This window comes from Myodes glareolus, chromosome 3 (assembly GCF_982192425.1).
Source record: "Myodes glareolus chromosome 3, mMyoGla1.1, whole genome shotgun sequence".
Classification (NCBI taxonomy): Eukaryota; Metazoa; Chordata; class Mammalia; order Rodentia; family Cricetidae; genus Myodes; species Myodes glareolus.
This window is the reverse complement of record NC_142028.1, coordinates 23,848,554-23,860,162: the sequence shown is the minus strand read 5'-3', so window position 1 is coordinate 23,860,162 and position 11,609 is coordinate 23,848,554. Positions and strand designations below refer to the sequence as shown.

The 11,609-nt window shown below is 49.1% G+C and overlaps 1 protein-coding gene and 1 pseudogene across 1 annotated transcript; one reads left to right on the top strand and one right to left on the bottom strand.

Annotated features, from left to right (window-relative positions):
• Window positions 1-3,065: 3,065 nt before the first annotated feature.
• On the bottom strand, window positions 3,066-11,589 carry Fkbp4 (FKBP prolyl isomerase 4). Its single transcript, XM_087904166.1, has 10 exons — window positions 11,365-11,589; window positions 9,528-9,672; window positions 8,695-8,837; window positions 7,851-7,971; window positions 7,295-7,451; window positions 6,665-6,755; window positions 6,490-6,573; window positions 6,123-6,308; window positions 5,384-5,623; window positions 3,066-3,847 (listed from the first exon to the last, which is right to left on the bottom strand). Exons 1-10 carry the CDS (start codon window positions 11,467-11,469, stop codon window positions 3,746-3,748), a joined length of 1,374 nt encoding a protein of 457 aa, XP_087760292.1. The 5' UTR covers window positions 11,470-11,589; the 3' UTR covers window positions 3,066-3,745.
• On the top strand, window positions 4,150-4,249 carry LOC146895297 (U6 spliceosomal RNA; annotated as a pseudogene).
• Window positions 11,590-11,609: the final 20 nt, after the last annotated feature.

Sequence of the window (11,609 nt, the reverse complement as noted above, 5' to 3'; positions counted from 1 at the left end):
TGATTTTGAAATGTCTTCCCCAATTGCTTCTCCATCTTATTGAGACATGGTTTCTCACTTAACCCAGAGCTTACTTCTTCATGTAGTGTGTGTGGCCAGTGAATTGTGCACCACCTCATTTCACAGTTACAGGCATACCTTAAGATGTCAAGTTTTCACATGGGTGCTAGGGATCTGGAAGCAGGCCTTCATGTTTGTGCAAGCATTTACACATTGAACCACCCCTAGCCCAATTCTTTGTACACCCACATCCTTTGAGTGCATCACAGTGGAACACATGACTGGGCCTTGCATAGCTAAAGGGCTGGATTGCTTTTCCCAGCAATGATTTTCTTCCAAGTATTTCTTTCTCTAATTCTTAGTGTTGTTACATTTTTTTCCTTCAGTTGAAATGGGACACACGATTTACTTGAGGTGCTCTCAGGGGGATGCCACAGGTGAGCCAAGCAGAAGGCATTAGGCCCTGTAGGTTTTGTAGGCACCATGGCAGGGACTCTCCTCTCCAGTCTGATGGGAATGGGAAGACTCTCACAGTGGAGGGACAACACAGTATTTAGTGCAGGTGGTGAGAAAGTGTCTTTTTAAAGAGCAGGTACACAATGATGTAGGGGGCAGAAGGAGAAGAAAGATATGTAGGGAGAAGTGACACTTCATAGGCTAGAGACTGGAAATACTTAGGTAGCACAGTTTACAGAACTTCATTTTAGCTTATTTCCGGAGAGGAATTACTTAGGAATGTATATTAAAAGCTCAGAGCAATTGCAGCTGGACTTTCTGAGCACATTCCCTGCAGAAATGCTGAAGTGTGGGTGAACAAGGTCCAAGTGTCTAGAAGGCATGAGTAGTGTCTTCTAGACAAAGTTCAATAGGTAGCAGGATTATTTTTGGCTGTAAAGAATTAACCACTTTATCAAATCATCTTCACTAGACAGTTTTCATGTTATAATAAACAGGACTTTTCCATCTCTACTGTTCTATAAAAGTACAGTAAACCTTAAGTTCTTGGATTCTCAAACAGCTTTCCAGACGAACAGGATTTGGGCTGCTTTTTACCCATGCACTGTAGATGAAGTGAGGCTCAAGACTTGCCCTGAATCACATGACCTCAAAGTAATTTAGGCTAGTTCAGAGAACTCATCTTCAAGGAGATGTTTCTGTTTGACTTTTGCAAACTTTTTTTTAAAGACAGGGTCTCATCTCAGGCTGGTCTTGAACTTAAGTAGCTGAAGATAACCTTGAACTTCTGATCCCTCTGCCTATACCTCCCAAGTGTACCATTATGCAAGGTTCATGTGCTGGGGATCTAACTCAGTGCTTCATGCCTGGTTTTACTTATGTGCATTGCATATGTGAACAGATGACAGTGTACGTCAGAGGACACTGGATCCCCTGGAGTTGGAGGTTGGGAGGACTTGCTGCTCTTGGAGAGGACCTGTGTTCAGTTCCCAGCACCCACTTGGTGGGTGGCTCACAACTACTGCTAACTCTAGTTCCAGAGAATTTAACAGCCTCTTCTGCAATCCATGGGTACTGTAAACATAGATACATGAAATTCACACATACACACTGCTTTTAAGGACTATCACTATTTGCCCCTGCATTCATTATGTAGACCAGGCTGTTTGAACTCAAGGATTACCCTTGCCTTTGCCTCCTGAGTGCTGAAATTAAGGTGTGTGTCACCATGCCAAAAATAAAAACAAGACTTTAAAATATAAAAAGTTTATGTGTGAGTGCCTCAATTTTCATATATGCACCATGTGCAGTGCCTGTGGAGAGTACAAGAGGGTACTGCATCTCTTCTTACGTTGGGAGCCAAACCTTGGGCCTCTGTAAGAGCAAGTGCTAACTACTAAGCTGTCTCTCTAGGTCCAGTACCTAGCTTGACATGGATACTGGGGATCTAAACCCAGGTACTCACTTTTGGAGTGATCTAAAAAAATCTAGTAACTGAGCTGTTCTCCAAGCTTTGGTTGAGTTTCCTCATCTATAAAATAGGCCAAGCTTCTTTCCTAGGACAGTTGGATCAAAGATTGTATCACAGGGAGTCCTTGGTACAGGTCAAAGATTATACTGTTAAGTACTTGGCAATTTAGAAGGGCTTGCTTGGTATCATCATTAAAGCAAAGTCAAGAGTCAAAGTTAGAAATACCCAAAGGATCCAGGCTTTAAAAAAAAAACCAAAAAAAAAAAAACAAGCCCAAACCTGGACTTACACCCACTAAGGGAACTGGTAGACATGGTGCCAGACACAAAGAACTGAGACCTTTCCCATAGAATACATCTTCTACAATGTCAAGAGCTACACAGGTATATGGGCAGGCAGACTGTCAGAGCCCACACAGAAAGGCATGGGGGGAATGAGTTGACCTGTAGGTGAACAACAGGAAGTTCAATGTGGCTGACATTGAAGCCAGGGCTACCTGGCTTCTTGCAAAGGTCAAAACTTAAGTTAGGTAAGAGATATGAAGGAGGTACAGTGTGTGCCTGATAAGACAGAGGAGGTGGATTTAAGGAGTACTTCATCAGTACTTGAATTCACGTAACAAGCTATCTGACCTTAGCCAACCAGCAACACTGGAGTTTTTATACCTTAAGAAGCTAAGGGCTGAGCCTACAAAGATGGCTCAAGTAGTTAAGTGCACTTACAGAAGAGCCAGGTTTGATGTGCAGCACCCAATGCCCAAGGCCTCCACAGACACCAAGTATGCACATGGTGCACAGGCAAAACACCCAAGATGACTGCCACAACAGGGGCAGCAGTACAAACCCAGCTTTTTTGTTTCCCTGATGTTTGTATTTCCTCTTCCTCTTATGGGGGGGAGGGGTAATACCAGTATTCTAATGCTGGGCTGCTGAAGGGTGTAGTGGGGATTCATGATGAGGTGTTGTCCAGTTGGGAGGTGTAATGTGCACTGCAGCTCAGAGTGTGTGCACAGAGGGTCTGTAGCACACGCTGCACCTAAGTTGGACTGCAGTGTGCCCCTCTTCATTCAGCCCCTGCCCATATGTACCCACCACACCCTACCCCAGAGCTCAACATAAAGGGCTGCCTGACACCCACATTTTGTTGTTTCCACTTTATTGCTCAAGCACAGGACTTGAGGTGTGCCTGGACCTTCAGCGTGCATTAAAGAGGCTGAGGGGATGGGGACAGGGACAACCTGGATGAGGGAAACTGATAGGAGCGGAGATACTGGAAGGTGCTGTCTTAGCGGTGATCACTGTGATACCAGAGGATTTTATCAGGGATACCATCTCAAGAGAGCAAGGCGAGAGAGCTAATGGACACAGTGGTTTTCCCATGCCCCTAGCACCTGCAGGGAGATTGCAGGCTTGGAAAACAACCAGAGAGGGAAGGGATGAGGAAAATGGCTGCCCAGGAGTCATCTTCTCCACCCTGGCTTCATATCAGACCCCATCCCTATCACATACCCCCTTCTACCACTTGAAAAATGGAGCTAACAGAGGGAGAAATAAATTAACATTCTGATGTGTACGTGTGGAAGGATAAACACTCATGTGTAATGGGGGAAGGAGAGAGGGTTGACACCATCTAAAACTACCCCCCATTTCACCCCCAGCCTGCTCTTCTCCCCTTCCCTCCAAAGTCAACATCCAAACAGATAGAAAAATAAAGGTCTAATTCACTCAAAATCTTCAGTTTTTACAAAACTAACAGGGTGGAGTAGAGAAGGGAGCAGGGAGACAGGCAGCCGCAGGGGTGGGCAGGCGGTGAGGCAGGCTATGCTTCTGCTTCCACTTGGGACTGGTTCCCTGCCACATTGTTGGGCTCACCCTTCATCTCAGTGACAGTGGGATGGTCTCCAGCCACCTCTGCCTTGGCCTGTAAACGAGGAAGTGGAAGAGACTGAACTCCTGAGTCAAAGACAGACAATCCTAACAGAAAGGCACAGCAATCCGGGAACGGTCCTCAAAGCACACATGTGCACATGCACATGCTGAACTGACAACGCCACTCAACACACCACTGTTGAATGTCACAGATTTCGAATGTTTAAAACTATTTTTTCTTTGTGGTGTTGGGATTAAACTCGAGGCCTTAAGCATGCTGGGTAAGTACTCTACCACTGTGCTATATCCCAGACCTGCTAAACAAAAATATTTTAAAATGTTTTAACCTCATGTTTGCCTCAGTGGGATGTCTGCTAAAATTGCAAAGACAGAGATTAGCACAGTCACTGAGCAAGGATATCACACAATTTTTTAAAAAGTTTTCCATACTTTTAAACCCATTAGAAAATATATAGAGCAACATATCAAATTCACCATTTAGTTTCACCTTTTAAATGTGTTACTAGAAAGGCAGTATATTTCATAACCTGTTTCTTTTGCAGAATGTTAGGGACATTAAAGCAACTAACAGGTTAAGTAAGATGGGCCATGTACACAGCGGAATACCACACAGCAGGAAGAGAAAATGGGAAGCATGCCTTTAATCCCAGCACTTGGGAAGCAGAGGCAGGCGGATATTTATGAGTTTGAGACCAGCCTGGTCTACAAGAGTTAGTTCCAGGACAGGCTCCAAGGCTAGAGAAACCCTGTCTCGAAGAAACAAAAACAAACAAACAAAAAGAAAATAGGAAGTAGTAATAAATAAGTGTCTAGTCATTAATCAACACACGGGGGCAAACAATGAACAGGTGCACAAACAGCACAGCAGTGTTGAGGGTGAACTGGCAGGATCATGTGCTTCTGTGGAGGCTGAAGGCTAACTACATAACCCTTCTCAACTCTGAGTGTGGAGGTGCACCCTTCAAACCCAGGACTCATAAGGCAGAGTAGGCAGATAGTTATGAGTTCCAGGCTAGCCTGGTCTACTGCGGGAATTTTAGGCCAGTTGTCTCAAAGAAAATCAAACCATGAGAACTGGGTCCTGGTGTGTACTTCCCACGTTGTTGGCCTGGTCCGACCAGTGGGGTCAATACTGAGGACTTACATTTCTTTCCTGGGAAGAGAGTAGCATTTAACATCTGGCTTCTCCCACTGCCACAGGCAACCCCTGGCCCATTGGAGTTAAGGCCAGGCACACCTTATGTGCTGAAGAGGCCAGGAAAACCCTTTTCTGTCCATTGTAGCAACTCCCACTATGTGGTGGGTTGAATGAGAATAGCCCCCACAGGTTCACAGATTTAGATGCTTGGTCCCCAGTTTGTGGAACTCACTGGGAAGGAGAGGTGTTTGCAAGGGGCTTTCAGGTTTCTAAAGCCCATGCCACTGCAGGTTAGCTCTCTGCCTGGTGCTTGTGTTTGTTGCCCGCCATGAATCTGACCCTTTGGAATTCAAGTCCTCTAAAAATTCCCCCATGAGTTGCCTTGGTCATGGTCGTCTCTTCACAGCAATGACACACCCTACCCCTCACCTTGTGCTCCTCCTCAGCCAGCCTTTCAAACATGTTGGCATAGAGCTTCTTTTCCCGGGCAAGCTGCCTGCGGGTCCGCTGCTGGCACACAGCCAGCTGGGCCTTGGCGGCTTTGTTGCTGGGATAGAGCTGCAGGACCTTTTGGAAGTCAGCTCGTGCCAGGTCAAAGTCATTCACGGCCAGGTGTGCCTCTCCCCGGCGGAACAGGCCCTTCTCATTGTTGCTGTCTAGCTCCAGGGCCTAAGAGTATAGAAAGGAAGTAGCAGAGACATCAGATTTTGCAGTACCAGCTCGATCCCCAAGGGACCCTTCAGCAGGATGAGGCTCAGTGGAAACTGCTTGTGTCAAGTTAGGATAAAAAAAAAAAAAAAAAAAAAAGGCTGGGGCATTAAATGGGAAGGGTCATGGCTCAGGAAGAAATTAATTTAATCCAAGAGGAAGAAAGGAAATATAGCAGGTCTTCGGATGCAGGAAGAACATGGTCTCACCTTTCCAGATACAGAAGAAATAATAAAATAACCTGACTCCCTTTAGTTTCCCCCAAACTAGCTAAGGCTTGCTCACTGTCTTTATCTATTGTCTCCCAAAATTAAAATGCCTGCTACTTCCACACTAGGCCTCTCTCTGGGTCTGTAACTCAAAATTCCCAACCACTGATCCCACTAACACCACCCCAGTGACCGTGGTATACCAGCCCTGCCTATAAATGCCGTCTCCACATCCCCTGCAGGGACCTCACCTTGTTACAGCTTTCGATGGCAGCTGAGAAGGCCTGCAGTTTCAGGTGACACATTGCCAGATTGAGGTGTGAAGCCAGTCGGAGTGCATGGACCTTTTGCATTTCCTCACCAGAAAAGCTAGACTCGTATTCCAGCCAAGACACAATCTTCTTGTACTGCAGTAAAGCTTGCTTGTACTTGCCTTCCTAGAATGGGAGAGAGGCTCAGGCACCCAGTGCAGGTTCAGCAGCCCAGGTTGCCTTACCGAGTAACCAAGTGACTCCTGGACACCAGATTCCCACTCTTTCCCACCCCAGACCAATAGACAAAGATACAACAGTGGCAGAGTACCATCTGGACAATGCTCCCTGGGGTACCTTGGCTCACCTTGAAGTATACAGTGCCCCTCTCTTTCACTATGTTGCTCTGCTCCAGCTTCTCCTCAGAGTTCATCTCCCAAGATTCCTTGGCCTGTCATATCCCAGAGGATAGATAGTGGTCAGCTTCCTCGGAGGCACCCACAGACCAGATTCAGGAGAGGGGACACCTCAGGCCAACTTACCTTCTCAAAACTTTTCAGGTGTACTTCATACCTCAGCTCAGCATGTGGTGGGATCTGGAACTTTTCCTTCCCAACACTGCCAAAAGCATAGCTGCGGGGGTGAAAACGCCTGGGTCACCTCACAGCCTTCGTCTGCTCTGGGCTGAAAGGCTTCCTGTTTGTTTCCTGGAAAGTACCTTCCCATCTTGAGACCTGGGTCTGGCAAACATTTCCCTAACTTCTTTATTATCCAGCTGGGCGGTGGCATAGCACTCACTACCGCTTGCTCCTCTACATCTCCCCTGTACACTGTTGAGATGATTAACTCAGAGAGACAACAGAGCAAGATCCACTGTGAAGCCCTAAGAACTTTAGTTTGTATGGTACACAGTAGGTGTTTCCACAAACGGTAACGACTGCATAAATTAATAGCAGATGAAAATCTAGATATTGGCAGGAAAGGGATTCAGATGAGGCTTGAATGCAAGGAAATACGGACAACAGTGGGTCACACTTCCAGATCCAATGAGGTGACGGTGACAAGCATCCTCAGAGCAGAAGCAAGCATATAGTGCTTGTGAATGCCTATCACACAGCTCACTGTGGGCGTTCAGCTATGTCCCTTTGCTCTGCAAAGTGCCTGTGTCTCACCTAGGTTTGAGGTATACAATGGAATGTTCTCCTTTCTCCATGCGCTGAATGGCCGTCTCCAACCCACAGGGCAGATCTAGGCTTTCCCCTTCGCCGACTTCAAAGCAGAGCTCCCGCTGGTCAAAGAGCTGGTCATTACAGTAGCCTTCCAGTGCCACTGGCATCAAAGAGAGGCAGTACCCCAGATGTGAGGGGGGTGGAGCATTGAGGAAGTTGCCACTAGCCTTCCCCCCTACCCCGTCTCCGAATTACCATTTATACTCAAGATAACCTCTGTGTCTCAGACCTGCAGGGACACTAAGACAGTGTGGTCTAACTCCTTATTTTATGGACAAAAGACTTACAGGAAAGTCTTTCATCTCTAAACCAGGAATCATATGCAACTCTGGATTTTTCTTTTCACACCAGATTACACTTCATTTTTTTCTTTTTGAGACAGGGTTTCTCTGTGTAGCCCTGGCTGTCCTCGAACTCAGAGATCAGCCTGCCTCGGCCTTCCATGTGCTGGGATTAAAGGCACGTGCTACCACTGCCCAGCCAGACTACACTTTCTTACCTTCTACCATAGCACCATCATTGGGCCTGGCGTAGCCTTCACCACGAGTCCGTATTCTACGGATGATCCCGCCATCTTCATCTTCTGTAAGATCTTCTCCTTTGAACTCAAACAGCTCCACCTGTGGAATGAGATATAAAGCAATCAACTCCTTTCTGCACCAACTCAGCAGCGAGACTCTGTTTTACTCCTGAGAATTACCACTAATGGCTAGACCACATCTAGCCAGAGCACAGTTCCAGCAGCAACTGGACAGAGGCACTTCTGACAAGCTGTTGGGAGCTGCTCTGGACTACACTTTGGCAGAAGCCTGCAGGACATGGACTTCACTTGGCCTCAGAAGAAAGCAAGCTCTCTATCATCCTGCTTCATTTAGCAAGGACATGAGACACTCAATCGGGTAGGCATCAGAAGTGGCCTGGCATCTAAATGGCCTTGTGAATATTCTCTAATGCCCACTGATTGGTTTTCTACTTTCAGCAGAACAGTCTTAGTTCTTCCCCTCATCAGAGGTCACACCTCAACCCGACCTATAGGAAGGTGTCTCTCCCATCCTGTGCTCCAGGATGCCAATACTCCACACTACCCTCTATTACTCTGATGTGTCCTGACCCCGGCTCCTTTCCAGAAGGGCTTTGGAGCCCCCTCTTCTAACCCAAAGCTTCTAGTTAGTATTGGCCACCGTGGCAGCCAGCAGCAGAGCTAGCTACTTGCCTCCTACTAAAGCTAGGCCCTCAGGCTTGGCTACATTGTCTCCAAGAGGCAGGAAGGGCTGGAGGGCAGCCAGGCAGTGGGGTGAGATAAGGTCTGGCTCTTTGCCTGGCGCTCTGTGGCCAGCACTTACCTCAAATACAAGTGTGGAGTTGGGGGGGATCTTTGGAGGGCTACCTGCTGACCCATAGGCATATTCTGGCTTGCAGGTGATATGGCATACTTCCCCCACTTTCATGGTCGCCACAGCAATATCCCAAGCTTTGATGACCTCCCCTGTAGGTAGAGGCAAACAAGACCTGCTTAGCAGGAGTCTAACTGTAGGCTCAATATTTCCAGAGAGAGCCACGTACACCCAAGGGGGAGCCGAACATCTCTAGAAACAGGACCAGAGACAAGCAGCAGTGCTGTCATTCCTAGTACATTAAGAGACTGCTCAACCCTGCAAAGAGTTCAAAGTGAGACCGTCCATCCCAAAGGGAGGGAGGCGCTAAATCGACGAGATGGGGGAAGAAATCAACCAGTTCTAGAATAGTAGATGAAAACATGAAAGATAATGGATGGATTCTTTTTTGTTGTTTTGCTTTTTGAGACAGATTTCTCTCTGTGTAGTCCTCGCTGTCGTCAAACTCAGAAATCCACCTGCCACTGCCTCCTGGGTGCTGGGACTAAAGGTGTGTGTTACCACTGCCCAGCAATAGATGGATTCTTAACCATTCCTTCTTGATCTTGGTTCTGGTGTTTTTTGTTTTTTTCCTGTTCTGATGACTAGTTTATGCTATTTTGCCAAGGCTATCTTGAATTCCTTTGTTCAAAGTGACTCACTTGCCTCAGCTTCTCTGGTAGCTGGGAACATAGGTAAGCACTACTGTGTCCAACTCAAGCTTGGCTGAGAACATCATTTTTGCTTGTGACAGTTGCTATCAACTTTGGAACCTACCCTGCTAGCCCACTAACCATGCCTACCTTTTCCCAAGTCAAAGGAGAATTTGTCATTGCGATCCAGACTGGAGTCAAACTTTGTGCCATCTAAGAGCCAGCCAGTGTAGTGGACAAAGACCCGGTCCCCAATCATGGGTGTCTCTGTGCCTGTACCCTCTCTCTTGATGACCTGGGAGGAAGGGGGGAAAATGTGAGTACCCAGGAATGTGGGCAGAAGGGCCCTAATTGTCCCTAAGCCCCTGGAAGGCATGGTGGTTTCTGCTGCCCCCAATGTCTCCTGCTTCTTTATAAGCAGGTCCGAGACTCAACCTTCAAACGACTCTCATGTTAGTGGTTTAGCTTAGACTCAAGGAACTTCCCCGGCTCCCTCCAGGTTTGTCTAGACCGGTTTTGGAAAGCTTCAGATAAAATGACCTGGGTTTAAACTTTGTCTATGGTTTTGGCCAAGTTGCTCAACTATCCAGAAACTGTCTGTCAAGCACTGAGGACACTTCCCATCCCCTGGAGGTGCTTGAAGAACACACTAAGAAAGCGTGGATAGGAAGTAGTGGGTCATCAGATCAGGGTCTGGTGTAAACAGAATGGAATCGGAGTAACCAAGGGATTCCAAACTGGAAAAAGGAAGGGCCAGATTACAGAGCACAGAGGCTCTGCATCAGCCCTGGAAAAGTAAGAGTTGGGAAACAAAATTACCAGACCAGCAAGCTAAGGGGCCCCCTTTTCAGGACCAGAGTACCTCCCATGAATATATAGTCATCTGCTTCTGTTTAACATTTTTATATATGGTGACCTCGTGGGCGGGCCACTAGGTGGATGTAGAACCTTCCTCTAAAGGAAGACTGATAAGAATGTACACGGGCCTCAAAGGAGTGGAGGATAAAAATTGACCTTCTGGGAATCAGAACCTTGCAGTAAACAGAGGAGAAAGAAAGGCCACATGTTCACAGGGGAACGGCTAGAGCTCGGGGAGAAAGCCAGGAGCATTTCTGGACCAACAAGGCTCCCTGAGGTCTCTGCTGAGCACAGGCCACACACACTAGGTACCGAGCAATGGGACGCTCCGGGGAGAAACAATGGATGCAGGGAGCGCGTGCAATGCGGGTTAGGATTTCACCGTCCTGGACTGCTGGCAGAACCTGCTCTGAACCGGCGCCCATTGTCCCGACCCAGGTCAGGGCGCCCTCCCCCTCGCTCCTCCGGCTATTTGCAGTCAGGCGATTAGTAAACCGCTGGCTCCAGGGCAAACCGCCTCCCCCAAGGCCAGCACCCTGAACCCCCAACTCAGGAAGGCTCAGGAGGGGAGGGAGAAGAACTACAGGTCCCGGCATGCACCGCTCCTGCTCTCCCCGGGCCGAGAAAGGGGGCACAGCATGGCCGAGTCCGTGACCTCGCTGGGTCTCGGCGATTGCAAAGGGGGTGCGGAGAGGCACAAAGGGCTCTGGGCCAGGAAACGGTTCCAGGGAGCCGTTTCAGGTCCTAGCTAATGTTTAACTTTCAAGTGGGCGAGTCCTGACGCACCTTCGCCCAGGTGGCCCGCGCACGCAGCGGCCGAGGGGTCCCTAGGAGGCGAGGCCCGAGCCCCTAGGCTCGCCCCTGCCTCGTGCCCCCCGCCCGGGCCCCCGGCTGCGGCCCTCGCGCCCCGCCCCGCCCCTCTCAGCCGCACAGTGCAGCCGGATCAAGTTGGCGTTGCAGTGGGGGCTCCTTCCCGGGCCGGGGGCCGCACCCTCCGGGAGTGTGCAGCCACCGTGCCATCTTTAGGCCCGCAGCCCGCACTGGGATGGCAAATTCCCCCATCCTCCGCCCGTGCCACCCGCTTGAGGCCCACGAGTCTCCAGCCGGGGTCTCCGCGGCCCCCTCTCACCTTGAGCACGCCCTCGTCCTGCTTGGGGCTGATGTCCACTCCTTCGAGAGGCAGGGGCGCCGACTGCGCCCCGTTTTCGGTCGCCTTCATCTCTTCGGCGGTCATGGCCGCTAGGCGCACCGTTGGCTGTGGGAGTGGGGCGAGCGCGAGCCGAGCGCTCCGGCAGCCGACCGGGGTGAGCGGTGCGGGTGGCGTGAGGCACAAGGCGGCGCTGCCCACCACGAACCTCGTTCCAGGCTCGCGCA